At 47.7% G+C, this 15,226-nt stretch overlaps 1 protein-coding gene across 1 annotated transcript; it reads left to right on the plus strand.

Annotated features, from left to right (window-relative positions):
* Positions 1-3,482: 3,482 nt before the first annotated feature.
* Positions 3,483-13,628, plus strand: Cckbr (cholecystokinin B receptor). The gene is made up of 5 exons (XM_032893172.1): positions 3,483-3,715; positions 10,878-11,129; positions 11,290-11,539; positions 11,809-11,981; positions 12,176-13,628. Exons 1-5 carry the CDS (start codon positions 3,565-3,567, stop codon positions 12,706-12,708), a joined length of 1,359 nt encoding a protein of 452 aa, XP_032749063.1. The 5' UTR covers positions 3,483-3,564; the 3' UTR covers positions 12,709-13,628.
* The last annotated feature ends 1,598 nt before the right edge of the window (positions 13,629-15,226 follow it).

Below are 15,226 nucleotides of genomic sequence, written 5' to 3' on the forward strand. Positions count from 1 at the left end.
TTTAACCTGCTTCCTTATGCATCCCAGATCATTTTCCCAGGCTAGGCCTTCCCATATTGATCAAGCAAGAAAATATCTGACTTGCCAAGAGACGATCTGATGGGGGCATTTTCTGCTTGGGCTCTTTCTTCCAAGATACATGCTGTTGTAAAGTTGACAAAACAAAAACAAAATAAAACAAAGCAACAACAGATAGGACAGTTGTACAGACCTCTAATTCTAGCATCCAGAAAGTGAAAGCAGAAAGATCAGGAGTTCAAGGTCATTCTCAGCTACATACCAGGCCACCAGAGCTACAAGACCCTACTTCTGCACACACACCCTTCTTCAGTTATCTGATTCCCACTGCTGTCTGTCCAGTCAGGGAAAACTCGTGGCTGTTAAAGGATCTACATAATTTGACTAGGACTATCAGAATAATTTCTGTATTTTTGAGAGCAACTGATTAGTAACATTAATTCCTCTTGCAATACCTCTGTTTCCACATAGCGTAGTCATGTAGCTGATTCTTCACTGGACTCAGCTACCCTCGAGAAATGATTGTACAAGGATAGCCATGATTAGACATCACCCTCCGAGACAGTCAGGAAAGGAAAACATCTCTGCAGAATGCTACTCTACATGAGATTAAGTAGATGGGCATTGAAGGAAAAGAGAACCTTCCAGAAAGCATATGAAAAATCCACATGACTGGAAAATGCATAACAAAAAGGGGGTACTTAAAGAAAACCAACGTGTGTACAACAGGAGGAACAAAAATTACAGAGCTATCTAAAGAGGTTAGCAGAAGCCAGGCTATAACGACTTCATAGATGCAACTGAAGACTCCCTCTCTCCTAAAAGTAAAGGTTGGTGGGTTGGCATAATTCAAATGGTATCTGAACACCAAACTCTACCATACCATAGAGGATTGGATGTAACAAGCAAAGTGTGTTAGCCGTCCTAGGAGCCTGGGATCAGATCACAAGAGACTGTTGAATGTCACTGATCGGGGCTTTGTGATCGATTGACTGTGGGAGTGATATGGCTATATTCCCCAGGAAGCAGACCCTAAAACAGAAACTGCTGTGAAGGGTGTTTACTAAGGAGTACTCTGAAGAAGGGAGTGTGTGTTAAAGTAGGGACTCGTAGCCCTGGTTGGCCTGGAACTCTTTATGCAGCTGAGAATGACCTTGAACTCCTGATCTTCTGCAAGAGCCAATGAAAATACAACTGGGCAAAGTGAGAGGCTGATACAGACCCAACAGAGTCCTCAGCCAACCTCAAAGGAGGAGCTAGAGTGTTATGAACAGACTGTCCTTCAAGGGAATGAGGATTCTGGGGCTGATTCCTCTGTGCTGATCAGTCATTGTATGCATAATACCCTGGGAAGAGTCCATGATTTTGAAGGAGTTGTTACTCTGCTCTAACAATTTCTGAAGGGAACTGAGACTTGAGAGCTGTCTGCTAGGCAATGAATCCTTTATTTTTAAGGAGTCTGGGCTTTGTGTCACAGCATCCATTACAGTGGTGGAGAAGCATAGAAGAGTTAGGATAATTCTTAGATTTCCTTTTTCTTTTTACTTTATGTGTTTATGTGTTATAAGTGTTTTGTCCACACATATGCATGTGTGGACATGAGTGCCTGGTACCCACAGAGGCCAGAAGAGAAGTGGATCTATTAAAACTGGGGTTGAAAATCACCTTGTCAATGCTAGGGAACCACATCCAGATTCTTTGCAAAAGAATCAAGTGCTCTTAATAGCTGAGGCATCGATACAGTCCTAATTCCGAATTTTTCAATGTGTACATCATAACAATTGTATGTAGGACCGAGTATTGCAAACTCTGGCTTATTTGGTAAAGTCCCCACTTAGTGGGAGCTCTTCAGGGACAGACTGGTTGCATGGGAAGATGGCACACAGTCCCATAATTAACTCCTGGATACACAGTTTGCTGGATATGTACATGCAAGCTACATCCATCTCCCTTCTCTCTTCCCCTACATTTCCTTTGTCCCCTTGTTTCTCAATGCTACCATCATCCAATGTGGGAAAAGCTCATCGGATTATCAGAGATACCACCTGTGCTGGAGGTGAGCAAACAGCACATCGGGTTCCTCTGATCCTGGGCTCTCAGAAGAGCAGGGGTAACAGTGGAGGGAGGGCATGATGACATTACAGGCTTAACCCCTCCTTCAGCACTTCAGCCCTTATGAACTCTGCTGAGTGATCAGGTCCTTTCCAAAACAGTCAGGATACTGATTTTGAATTCCCCATATATCCAGACTTCCCCACCCCCAACCCCAACTCTAATTCTCTCTTCCTCGTATCCCTCTTCACCCAACCTCTGACAGCCACTTTGGGATCTCAAAAGATATTTCACATTGCACCAGAATTTCTTTGGAATGGAGGAGACTGGTAGACACAAGGCTGAAAAGTAAAGGAGGCCAGTCCTGCCTAAGGAAGCAGAGTCCACTTGAGCCTTCTTGCACACCAGAGGCGCCTTCGACTTTGTTCCCTGATCTCTCCTGCCACAACCCAGTGACCCAGTCCTCCCTTGGCCCCCTCTCATGGGAACCCAACACCCTACCCCGGTGCTGCACCTATGCTGACAGCAAATGGAGCATCGTCGTTTTAGGTGTGGGTGGACGCTGCCTAAAGACGAGGGACGCTGCCTGCTCCCTGTCTTTCACCCTGGTCAGGGCGAGAACTAGAACCCATACCAGAACCCGTACCACACCTCAACTCAGTTCATTTAGAGCAGGTCTCACTTCAATTCCCGGTCGCCCTAGTTCACTCCAACCCTTTTCCTTGTCTTCTTTGCGACCCTCCAGGACCCTCTTAGAGTCTTTGAAGAAGAAGCCTAGGTTTGGGGTTTCAGATAGGAGGTGGGATATGCCAAGGCAGAAGCTAATCCTCACCAAAGAGCTAAGGTAGCTGACACTGTGGCGATCACTGCGGCCACTGCGGCAGAACTCGGTAACTGCGGCTCCAAACGTACTAAGAAGGCACCTGCTCTGTAGCAGGGGAGCCTGGTACGCACACCGGATCACCACCGCCATCACCACGTCATCTAAACCACCAAAGAAAGATGCTGGACTCCACAGCAGCTACTCACTCTCCCCTCACCCCATCCCTCCGGCAGGCGCACGTGTAAACACACACACACACACACACACACACACACACACACACACACACACACACACACACACACTTCCAGAACTAGGGGCATTGATTGGTATAAGAGGTGGGCAGAAAAGGCATCTTTAAGAGAAGAAGGGAGAACCTAGCGCGGGGGCGAGCCTGGAGAGCAGTCACTCAGGAGCGCGCGCAGAACTCTGGAGCCGAGGAGGCGCGCCAAGAGTCACCTGGTGGGACAAAAGCCGCCTAGAGCCTGGAACCGGCTGAGGTTAAGGGGAGGCTGGTGGGGGAGTGGAGGAGTAGGGGCCAGGGCAGGGGGCGGAAACTAGGAGGGGCGGGCGATGTGGTGGGCGGGAGCCTGAGCCACCAGCGGCGCGGGAGCAGGTGGAACCCGTGCTAGAGCTCGCTTAGCAGAGCTAAGTGGGACTTCACTGGAGCCATGGAGCTGCTCAAGCTGAACCGCAGCCTGCAGGGACCAGGACCCGGGTCGGGGTCTTCTTTGTGCCGCCTGGGTGTCTCCCTTCTCAACAGCAGTAGTGCCGGGAACCTCAGCTGTGAACCCCCTCGTATCCGCGGAACCGGGACCAGAGGTGGGTGCCTCCCTAAGCCCTTCTCACTGAACCCCACAGCATTATTCAAGAACCCTTCTGACCTCTATTCTGTCAGCTGCCCATAGTTTTCCTTTGTAGGACTTCCGCGACTCACACAGAGCCCCCCCGCCCCCTTTCACACACTGCGCTCCCAAGCTCTCATAACTCCAACACCTTCCCATCATGGTTCAAAACCCCCGACTTCATACTTGCCCTGCCATAGCTACTCAGATCATCCCCGAGCTCAGCATCACACAGCCGGGAAGCAAGGACCTCTTCTTGTCAGCAGGTCTAGCTTTCTTTTCCTTTAACATCCAGTTCACAGAGCCAGTACCAAGGAGAGAGAGAGACAGGAACCACGGAAAGAAGGGCAAAGGAGGGCTGGGCCAGTGAGGGCATAAGCTCTCTGGAGCTCTCATAAGCTCCTGAATGGGAGATAAGAGTTGTAATAGTCTCCCACCCCACCCCAACCTTTCCCAAGAAAAGAGGGCTAAATTCAGATCTGAATTTAACCAGCACAAGGGGATGCTACCTTTCTTGTTCCATTTGTCCCCAAACTCCTCTGTTCCCAGGGTCAAGTCCTCCACCCATCTGCATGTCTTCTCTGTCACTCTGAAGGTCTCTGAGTCCCTTCCACAGCGCCCCAAGTATCCCTTTTCTCACTTGCCTAGAGCCAACTTCCCCTGGCAACAGTCACCCCATTCCTTTGTGTCACCTTCCCTTCCTACTGCTTTCCCTCATCCCGGCTGCAAATGACTCATTCCTCCCATCAGTAGCATCTTCATTGCTTCAATGAACATCTTAAAATGCGTGTTCCCCTTCCATCCCCATATCTGTTTGCAATGTTTAATGAACATTTACTAGGCTTAGTGCTGGGAACACTGAACGAACTAGACACAGTCTGCAGTCTCAGCAGTCTGCAGCCAAGTACACAGGGACAGAGAAAATCACTGCCTAGAAATCCCACAGAGGGTCTGATTGGAATATGGACACACAAAGGAATTGGGGGGTCTAGTAACTTCACTGAGGGTGGAACCTGGGAGCTCGGGTTCAGTAAATGGAAAAGGAAGGAGTTGGATTCTATGTTCAAGAAGTAAACATTGAAATAAATTATACCCTACGTATTTACTCAGCCCATGAAACAATTCATGCTTTCTCAGTTTGGCTTTTACCCACTGTCACTTACTCTTTCACTCAGGAAAGATTTATTGGACCAGAAACTGCTAGGCAACAAGGATACGCATTTAACAAAACTGACGAAAACCCTACTTCATGGAGCTCTGAGTTTATAGGGGAAACAGACAGTAAGCCAGGAATGGCAGCACAAAGAGAAGAAGCATTGTGGATATATAAGAGGGACATCTCCAGCCTGCTCTGCCCTTGGGGATTAAGACGGGTTTCCTGGGGTACGGATGTGATCAAGTAGGGAAATATGACAGAGAACCAAGTGACAGAACAGAAGAGGCATAAAGTGTCTTAGAGAAAGATATCCTGTCTCAAAAGCTCAAAGTTCAAGGCTATAGCATGTCTGTTCGGTATAACACAGTTTTTGTATGGCTGGAACGTGTACCCTTGAAGGTTCCTAATAACAGTGTAAACCAACCTAGGGTGTGCTTGGGGAGCTTTATAGCTCTTGCTATAATGTGTAGATTTCCTCCTGAGGCATTGGGATCCACTAAATAGTGCTGCCAGGATTGATTGCATGGTGTTGAGATTGAGATGGAATGCAGAAAGATACTTTAGAAAGCTATTGCATTACACAAATCTGGCTGGAAGATGATGCTAGCACAAACGGAGGGGCTGGCAGTGAGGATGCAAAGAAGTAGACGGACCCGAGAGCCACTTCTGGAAACGGAGTCAACAGAACCTGAACATTGATTAGAAGTAGAGAGGGTGGATGAAGTCAAGGGATGAGATCCAGTTTCTGGTTTAGGCAACTGAAAGGATGTGGATGGCATATCATAGAGAGACAACCAAGGAGAGGGGCTAGATGTGCATTTCATATTACAGCACCTGCTTGCAACGGCAAGGCCCTACCTTCAGCTCCTAATAACGAAGGAGCAGAAGCAGTTTTGAAAGAGGGGATTATTATAAACTCAATTTGGAACCCATAGAGTTCAAAAATTGATGGTTACTCACCAACGCTGTTGAATCCTGAGATCTGGAACTTACCTTGGAGATCTGAGCTGGAAACATAGACTTGACAAGTCTTCACCTGTGGGGGGAGAACCGGAAACCATAGGAATTGGCAAAATACTTTTAAAAAATACTGTATAAAATGAGAGCAGGGAAGCTGAGCCAGGACCCTACAGAAGGCCGGCATTTAAAAGCAAGGCAGAGGAAGGAAGGTCCAGGAGGAGATGTAAGTGAAACAGAAACAGTAGCCGTGTCTTTGCAGAAAGCGAGAGAAGAGTCTTAGCTGAGGTCAGGTAAGGGATACTAATTATTGCTATGATGAATCAGAGATGAACAAAATATCCACACCGGGGTTGTTCATACACAATAACTACAGAGAGGGTGATGTGATACCAAGACCTGACTCAGAAGGAGGAGGACTGGGCCATGGAGAAGGGGTTGCAAGAAGTGAACAAGACTAGTTAACAAAATGTCCAAGAAGTGGGGGCATCAGGGAGAAAGAAAAATAGGTCAGTGGTAGAAAATGTATGGGTTTGAGGAAAGGTTGGAATGTAGCAGAGCATTTCTTTTTCTTTCTTTTCTTTTTTTTTCTTTTTTTTTAAAAACAGGATCTCAAAGTGATGGGTTCAAAAAAAAATTTTTTTTTGTATTAGCTCCTAGAGTAGCAAGGACTAGAGATGCTACACCGTGGGTGTTTGCAAGTAGAGAAGGATCGAGAGAGATGTTAATGGTTCTGATGCAAAGCAGGGCAGCCAGTAGAGCAAGGGACCTTGAAGAAGCAAGATGTACAGTGATTCAGAGCCCAGTGCAAGGGCCGGCTTCATCTGTCTGGATGCTGTTGCATGCAGACATCAGGTGGTTGCCTGGGTGCTCTCACATCATGTGCAAAGACTGTTGGCCAGTCTCACTGGAATAGGACCCCCAGAGATGCATATGTCACCTGGGCTCACTGCAAGAAAAGAGAGAAATTTGTATGCTGCACACTTTATTCTTAGATGAACCTGTGACTTTACCATCAGCTCAGATGCTGTCCACAGTAAAATAGCCAACACCAACACTCACATTAGTATTGTCCACAGTCATTGAGAAGTTATTTGTCTGTCATGTGCTACCACTGTTTTATTAGTACCCACAAAATATCACATCTTTCCCATGACTGCTTAAGCAAACCTTCTCCAGATACTACTCAGAAAATCATGGAGTATTGTTCTTAAGCACTCAGATGTTTTCAGCAAAGACTGTATGTTCACTCGGGTTCTCGGCTATTTCACACAATCAAGATGAAAATCTTAACTGTGTTAACACATCTGACATTTATGCTCACTTGAATAATACCCACACATCTTGGTATCACTACCACATCCTCTGTCAGAATGACTGTGATTATTGTCCCGTTCACATACAGAGCTCTGCATGTAACCCATGGTTCCTGAAGATATCACCCACAGAGATGTTATTTAGCCTTAGCCATTGTCCTTGCTTATTCCAATGTCACCACAGTTACTCAGGTGTTCTTTAAACTTAAACATGACCTAAATTCACCTGATGTTACCTTCAGACATGTAGACGATACCTGTCTCCAATCATCACAGAGAAATAGGGTTACCTTTACCCGCCTCTATAATATCCTCCAACAGTAAAGCATCACTCTGTTCTGCTGTCACCCACTCACCCATGCATATGACCTCTGCATCCTTGCTCAGCGCCACTGACACTTGGATGTCGTCCACACACCCAGCTATTGTCCTCAGTTGAACACTATCCACGTTCACCACAGAGGAATGGACACGAGTACTATGCTGACATCACTGTTCGGGAGTGACCAGAACCAGCACAGCATGTGAAGGCATTGGGTGCTTCAGCTTCTGTGAAGCCTTTCTTAGAGAAGCCTGTTTGTGTTTGTTTTGTTTTCTAGATAGGTTATTGTGTACCCTAGCCTGGTCCCCAACATCTGATCCTTCTGCTTCCAATCCCTGGGATTGCAAACATGCTCCGACACACATGGTTTAGAGGGTACTGGGCTTCAAACCCCTGGCTTTGGGCACGCTAGGTAAGCTCTCTACCAACTGAGCCACAACCTCAGCTCAAGTTTCAGAGGCTGTCTTGATTCTTGTACTCATGCTTCTCTGCCATCATCTGGATGATCACACGTACATGCACACACACACACACACACACACACACACACACACATTCACACATTCACACACTCACACACACTCACATGCTCACACTAGCCCACAATCTTACACGCTCTCCCACAGTGCTCACATGCACCCTCAGGTACACACACACAGTCTATACACTCATACACACTTGCTATACAGTTGCTTGTCACACTTACTGTGACTTTGTCCTCTTGTTTTCAGAAAACTCCAGGTACATTAAGAACTTCCTAAGAGGGGAAGTGTAGCTTCATCTTTTGGAGCCACCATGGACAAAACTGAAAGGCACACACATGGGGTGTATCTGTTGGACGAATGAGAGAGACGCAGGTTTTTAAGTGCTTGTATAGTTCGCAGTGCTACACCAGGCTGCAGTGTGGTGACTACACTAAGAATTAGTTGAAGAGAGATCCAGAGGATGACAGAAAGATGGCAGAACTGAGGAAGTTAAGGTGAAAACAGAAGAAAGTAGACTTGGAAAATAGAGTTCAAAAAAGGCCACCTGCTCTTTTTTTCTTAGGTTCGAGGGCCTCTCTAACAAAGATCTCCCTTCCAGTGTTTCTTTGTTATCCCTGCCTGCGTGCACGCGCGCGCGCACGCACACACACACTCACACACACACACACACCTCACACACCTCAAATTTCTCACACATAAGCCTTTCATAATCTGTCCCTGTGAAAAGAACATAGCCTGAATCAGGTGTGGTGGCACACACCTTTGATCTCAGCACTCGGGAGGTAGAGGCAGTAGGACCTCGGTGTGTTCAAGGCCACCCTAGTCTACACGGGAAGCTCCTGGACAACTAGGACTAGATAAAGAAACCCTGTCAAGAAGAGGAGGAGGAGGAGGAGGAGGAGGAGGAGGAGGAGGAGGAGGAGGAGGAGGAGGAGGAGAGCTTGAAAATGGACACACAACAGCAACAACATCAGCCTGTCATATGCTATGGTCCGTCAAAACCCTTTAATGTGTGTATCCCAAGATTCACAGTCAGAAGAGAAGCCCAGTAAAGTGAGGTGCCATGATGAAATATAAAGGCGGGGACAAAGAGGCATTTAGACTGAGATTTGGTTGGGAGAAGAAAGAAATAGTATGATGAATGGCCGGGCCGTACAGTAGCTGTCAGCAGCAAAGCATTTTGGGTATTCAAAGATTTAAGCAAGTAATGCTACTGCTAAGTCGTATTTGAGGATTTTTTTTTTTTAAAGATTTATTGTAGTGGTGGTGGCAGAGGTGGCAGAATCAGTGATGGCAGAGGTGGTGGCGGCGGTGGTGGTGGTGGTAGTGGTGTGTGTGTGTGTGTGTGTGTGTGTGTGTGTGTGCACATGCATGTGCACAATTGTGTGTGCAGCATTGGGAGTCACAATAGGGTTTCTAGGATCAGGAATTACTGGTGCTCGTGAGCCAACCAACATACAAGTGCTCCTTATATCTTTGAGCCTGCTCTCCAGCCCCATGTTAAGGGAGCTTTATTTGAATCCTACAACAACTTCTAAAGAAGCTGGTTATCATTAATTAATTAACAGTAATACCGTTTGGAAACTAAGCCAAGAGAAGAGAGCTAGCTAGCAGTTAAAGATGAGGCTGTGCCTCTGGATACTTACTACCCCACAGTGTAGGCGGCTCTCCCCTCTTTTTTCTCTTCAAGCTCCAGTCTCCCTGGCACTGAGGCCACAGATACGGATGACTCAGTCTACTTCGGTTCAATCCAATTTTGTTCGGGTTCGCACGCTTATGATACAGGTCCAAAGATGAGTCTGTCTCCCAATAGGCAGTGACACAAATGAATGGGTCACCTTCCCAGCCCTTCTGACTCACCCAGCAACACCAGTCCCTCCTGGGGCTCCCTTAGCTTCTTGTACATCTCTGAACCTCACTTCTTATCACACTGTGTGGCAATTATCTGTTAAAAGTATCTCAGATTTCCTCTGTACTGTAAGCTTTCAGATGGCAAGGAATTTGTCATAGTCACCTCTTTGTCCCCACTGCCTGACAGAAAGGAGTCCTCTGCAAATGTTTACTGAGTGAGAATGAATAGTTGGAGAATAGTAAAGCACAACTCAGAAAGGAACGAGAGGTTCTAATAAGTGTGTGGGGAATATGGAATATGCATGGGTCAAAGGAGTGGGAGTTAGTTCCAAATGAGGTGTCCAGAATAGCATTTCCAAAGCAGTGGCAATCAGTCTGATGGAGGGTGAGGGATTTATAGACATTTATCAAATTTAGGAAATAAGTTTGTGATGGGGGTGGAAGCAGGGGCTTTATGAACGAGTATTCATCCCGGGGCTGAGAAACCAGCTTAAGAAGGGAGTCACAAGTGCTCATGGTGCATTGAAGAAACTGAGTCATCAAGTGGGTTGAGTGGGCGTGGCACAGAGAGACGGTGACAGTCCTAAGGAGGGGTTGTAGATAGTACAGAGTGGTGGGTAGCTTTTCTCTCTTGTTTAGTTGTGGGGAGACTGTTTTGTTTTTGTTTTTAGAGAGCACAAATTTGATTCAACACAGTCCTAAAGGGAATGAGTGGTCAAGGGTACATGGAGGTCCAATGGAATGGTCAGGGAAGGAACATTTCAATCCCAGTAGCTACAGATTAGTCATCTCAAGAAGTATCCAATCAGTGATTCCCTGAGAGGTGGGCTTTTCTACGGGAGAGTAGGGTTGAGCCAATTCAGCTAAGCCTCAGCATTTATGATAGTATAGCATTTACTATCATCGTTTTACTGCACAGCCCCAGGAGGTTAGCAAGCACTCACAAGCGGTCAGGATCTAGCTGGATACTACAGTTTCGGGGGTGAAGCAGAATTGGGATCTGAAGGGATGGGGCTCAGATCCTCCTACAGCCACCTCTCTTTTCTACCCAGAATTGGAGATGGCGATTAGAATCACCCTTTATGCAGTGATCTTTCTGATGAGTGTTGGCGGAAACGTGCTCATCATCGTGGTCCTGGGACTGAGCCGACGCCTAAGAACGGTCACCAACGCCTTCCTGCTCTCCCTGGCAGTCAGCGACCTCCTGCTGGCTGTGGCTTGCATGCCCTTCACACTCCTGCCCAACCTCATGGGCACATTCATCTTCGGCACAGTCATCTGCAAGGCCATTTCCTACCTCATGGGTAGGTGAGACAAACACTATCTCCCCACTTTACCCTCTCCCTCCTTAAAGCCCTTGACAAATACAAGGATTTTTCCTGAGAGGAGTGGAGGAAATCATCCTGGTGAGCATGCAGAGGGCGTGTTTCCAAGATGACGACCCTTTCCTTTACCCTTGTTTAGGGGTATCAGTGAGTGTATCCACTCTAAATCTCGTGGCCATAGCCCTGGAGCGATACAGCGCCATCTGCCGACCACTGCAAGCACGAGTGTGGCAGACACGCTCCCACGCAGCTCGGGTGATCTTAGCCACGTGGCTGCTGTCTGGACTGCTTATGGTACCCTACCCTGTGTACACCATGGTACAGCCGGTGGGACCTCGGGTGCTGCAGTGCATGCATCGCTGGCCCAGTGCACGTGTCCAACAAACCTGGTGAGGAAGTCCCATTTCCATCAGATGGCTACACTCCCTCCCTAAATCAGTCCTCCATTTCCTGGAATTTTCTCACCAAACCTCATTCTGCACCCCCCAAATTCCAATTTAGGGCCCTTCGTTGGTCTCTTGTCCTTCCCAGTGGCATCCCAAATCCTACCCCCTGCCTCAGCCACCTAGTCTGCAGCCTAGAAACTCGAGTTTTTGCCTCTTCATCCACCTGTGTCTGGCCACAGGGAAACAATGATTGGTCTGTGTTGTGTTCCCAGGTCCGTGCTTCTGCTACTGCTTTTGTTCTTCATCCCGGGTGTGGTTATCGCGGTGGCCTATGGACTCATCTCCCGCGAACTCTACCTAGGACTCCACTTTGATGGTGAAAATGACAGCGAGACCCAAAGCCGGGCCCGAAACCAAGGGGGCCTGCCGGGTGGGGCAGCACCAGGTGGGTGAAAAACACGAGGGACAGGGCTTTAGTGATGGGCATGAACTCCTTACTTGGGTGGATCTGAAAGAATTGTAGAAAGGTGGGAGGTCGTGGTGAAAGCTGTGGGGAAGGGGCATCGAGCGGAGGCTGGGCTGCAGTTAGAGAGTAGTCTGCCTTCTGCTTTGATTGCTCCCTCCGTGCTCTGTGCTCAGGGCCTGTCCACCAGAACGGGGGCTGCCGGCCTGTGACCAGCCTAGCTGGGGAAGACAGTGATGGCTGCTGTGTGCAACTTCCGCGTTCCCGACTGGAGATGACAACGCTAACCACACCCACTCCTGGGCCAGTCCCTGGCCCTCGGCCCAACCAGGCCAAGCTGCTGGCTAAGAAGCGGGTGGTGCGAATGCTGCTGGTGATTGTTTTGCTTTTCTTCCTGTGTTGGCTGCCAGTGTACAGCGTCAACACGTGGCGCGCCTTCGATGGCCCAGGCGCACAACGAGCACTCTCAGGGGCCCCTATCTCTTTCATCCACTTGCTGAGCTACGTCTCTGCTTGTGTCAACCCCCTGGTCTACTGTTTCATGCACCGCCGCTTCCGCCAGGCCTGCCTGGACACATGTGCCCGCTGTTGCCCACGCCCTCCACGAGCTCGCCCACAGCCTCTTCCAGATGAGGATCCTCCTACCCCCTCCATCGCTTCGCTGTCCAGGCTAAGCTATACCACCATCAGCACACTGGGGCCTGGCTGAGGGGTTGGGAGATTGGAGAAAGAGACAAGATACATAATTACTATCAAATGACCCATCTAAACACATAAGAAACAAAATCCAGAATTAATCCAGGTGAACACCCAACACCATGGACAGACAGACCCCTACACACAGAAAATAGTATCTTTGCTGCCCTACCTGAAACAGATAGGAGTCTCATAGGAAAGGAGGCTCACTTCTGATAAGGGGCTGAGTCCCTTCCTAGACATCTTGCACTGACCCCATTACATGGACAGACACACAGTCTGTAGCAGTAAACTTTACCTATAAAGGGGAACTCTGACAAGGGCTGATTGGCTCCTCATATGAACATATTACTGACACTATTCTGTAGTGCCCATAGCCTAGTGCAGAAGTGACTTAGGACATTGTGGCTGTTCCCATTTGACTTCATTATTGCCTTCCTCATCCAGCACTGAAATTATCAACCACACGCCTTTCGCCTTTCGGAGCTGCCGATCGTTCAACATTGAAAAGTCCCCCCTACTCCTTTCCATTAGCGACTGTGGAAAGTCCTCTTCCCTCCTGCCTCTCCCCCCTCACCAGACCACATCATAAAAGGATAAGTGACTTAGTGTCCTCCTGGACTTCTTGAGGTAGGTGAACAGGTGTGGTTTATGGGAAGCTTCTTCATTTATTTGCTCCCATGACTAATCTACCCCATGTCCAACCTTGTGCAAAAAGGCCAGGGTATGAAGATAGGGATGAGCGTACCCTCTCTTGGTTGTCATCTTGGACCTAACCATACTCCAGGGATGTAGTAGCTGGGACTCATTGTGGCAGGTGGGATGGCCATGACACTTCATGACTCCTCGTTTGGTGCCATTGTTAAAGTACGACACTAATGGCTGCCTGTTGATTTTTTGATGAAAAGATAAAAGATGAAAGACTACATAAGACTCAGATTATTCCACGTGTGTTTGACATGCCAAGAATCAGACCATGACAGGTACATAACCATTAATTCAAGAGGGAAGTCTTTTTATTGCATACTTGAGCTCTTTTAGTGTTAGCAACTGGCCAAGATACAGTTGAATAGAAGTGCCTTCACTAGCTGTGGCAACAAAGAGACCTGCGGGTGGTGGGGTGAAGTGTAGGACTTGAGGTCAGTGTGAGTCCCAGAACCCAACTCCCTTTTTGACCATAAACTCATCTACCTCCAGAGAAAGATGGAGACCAGCAACCTCAACTCTTCACAGAGGGGGAGGGGAGGAGGAGGAGGAGGAGGAGGAGGAGGAGGAGGAGGAGGAGGAGGAGGAGGAAGAGGAGGAGGAGGAGGAAGAGGAGGAGGAGGGAAAGCAGGAGAAGGTGGACAAGGATAATCAAAGGCAAAAGATGGTGACAGGAGAGGTCCTTGATGCTTTATCTAGCAACAGATGGGGGAAACAGACTGTCTTGGCCTTTACTATTGCTGTGATGAGACACCATGACCAAATGCAAGTTGGGGAGGGAAGAGTTTATTCAGCTTATATTTCCAAATCATAGTCCATTCATTATTGGAGGAAGTGAGGCAGGAGCACAAACACGGCAGGAAGCTGGATGCAGGAGCTGACGCGGAGGCCTTGGAGAATGCTGACTACTAGTTTGCTTCCCGTGGCTTGCTCACATTACTTTTCTATAGACCCCAGGACCACCAGCCTAAGGATGGCACCACCTACAGTGGGCTGTGCCCTCTCCCCCTCTCACTAATGGCCAATTAAGAAAATGTCCTGTATGCTTGTATGCAACCAGATCTTATGGAGGCATTTTCTTACTGAGGCTCATTCCTCTCAGATGGCTTTAGCTTGTGTCAAGTTGACATAAAACTGTCCAGCACACAGACATAACACACACACACACACACACACACACACACACACACACACAGTGCCAAAGGTCATACAATAGTTTAGAGGAAAACAGGAATAATTTTAGCAGGCCAGTGATGGCCCAGTAGTTAAAAGTACTTAGTAACCTGAGTTCAGCCCTTGGAACTCTTGATGGAAGGAGAGAATTAACTGCTAAAAGTTGACCTCTGACCTCCAAATGGGCACTGTGGCTTGTGTATTTGCACTCACACATATATCAGACATACATAATAATGAGTAACTGTTTTAAAATAAATAACAGCCAACCACTCCTCGTTTAGAGGTACCTCGTGAACCCGTCCCTCTCCATGCTAGGTATTGAGATAAGGAGTTCAAGAGGATTTGGTGGTAAGTATGATCCATATACACTGTGTTCACACAGGAAATTATCAAAGAATATTTTTTAAAAAATTTAAAGAACCATATTGAGTAAACTCTGAGATGGAGACAGGTAGACTTGGTACACAACATGTTGAAGCCTTTACTAAAGAAAAGGAAGGCAAAGTTAGTGGATATAACATTGCTAGGGCCCGACCCAGCACTTTGGGAAAACACGTATACAATTATAGAAGCTCTGAAATGTAAGCTTCATCCACCTTGCCCGACATCCACCCACTAACCAAGCACCCTAGAGAGGCTGGATGGAGGGA

Source organism: Rattus rattus, chromosome 2, assembly GCF_011064425.1.
Source record: "Rattus rattus isolate New Zealand chromosome 2, Rrattus_CSIRO_v1, whole genome shotgun sequence".
In the NCBI taxonomy this organism is placed as follows: domain Eukaryota; kingdom Metazoa; phylum Chordata; class Mammalia; order Rodentia; family Muridae; genus Rattus; species Rattus rattus.

Coding starts and splice junctions, on each gene's coding strand:
- Cckbr (XM_032893172.1), top strand. CDS start 3,565: ATGGAGCTGCTCAAGCTGAACCGCAGCCTGCAGGGACCAGGACCCGGG. Junction 11,540..11,808: donor GCACGTGTCCAACAAACCTG/GTGAGGAAGTCC, acceptor TTGTGTTCCCAG/GTCCGTGCTTCTGCTACTGC. Junction 11,982..12,175: donor GCCGGGTGGGGCAGCACCAG/GTGGGTGAAAAA, acceptor CTCTGTGCTCAG/GGCCTGTCCACCAGAACGGG.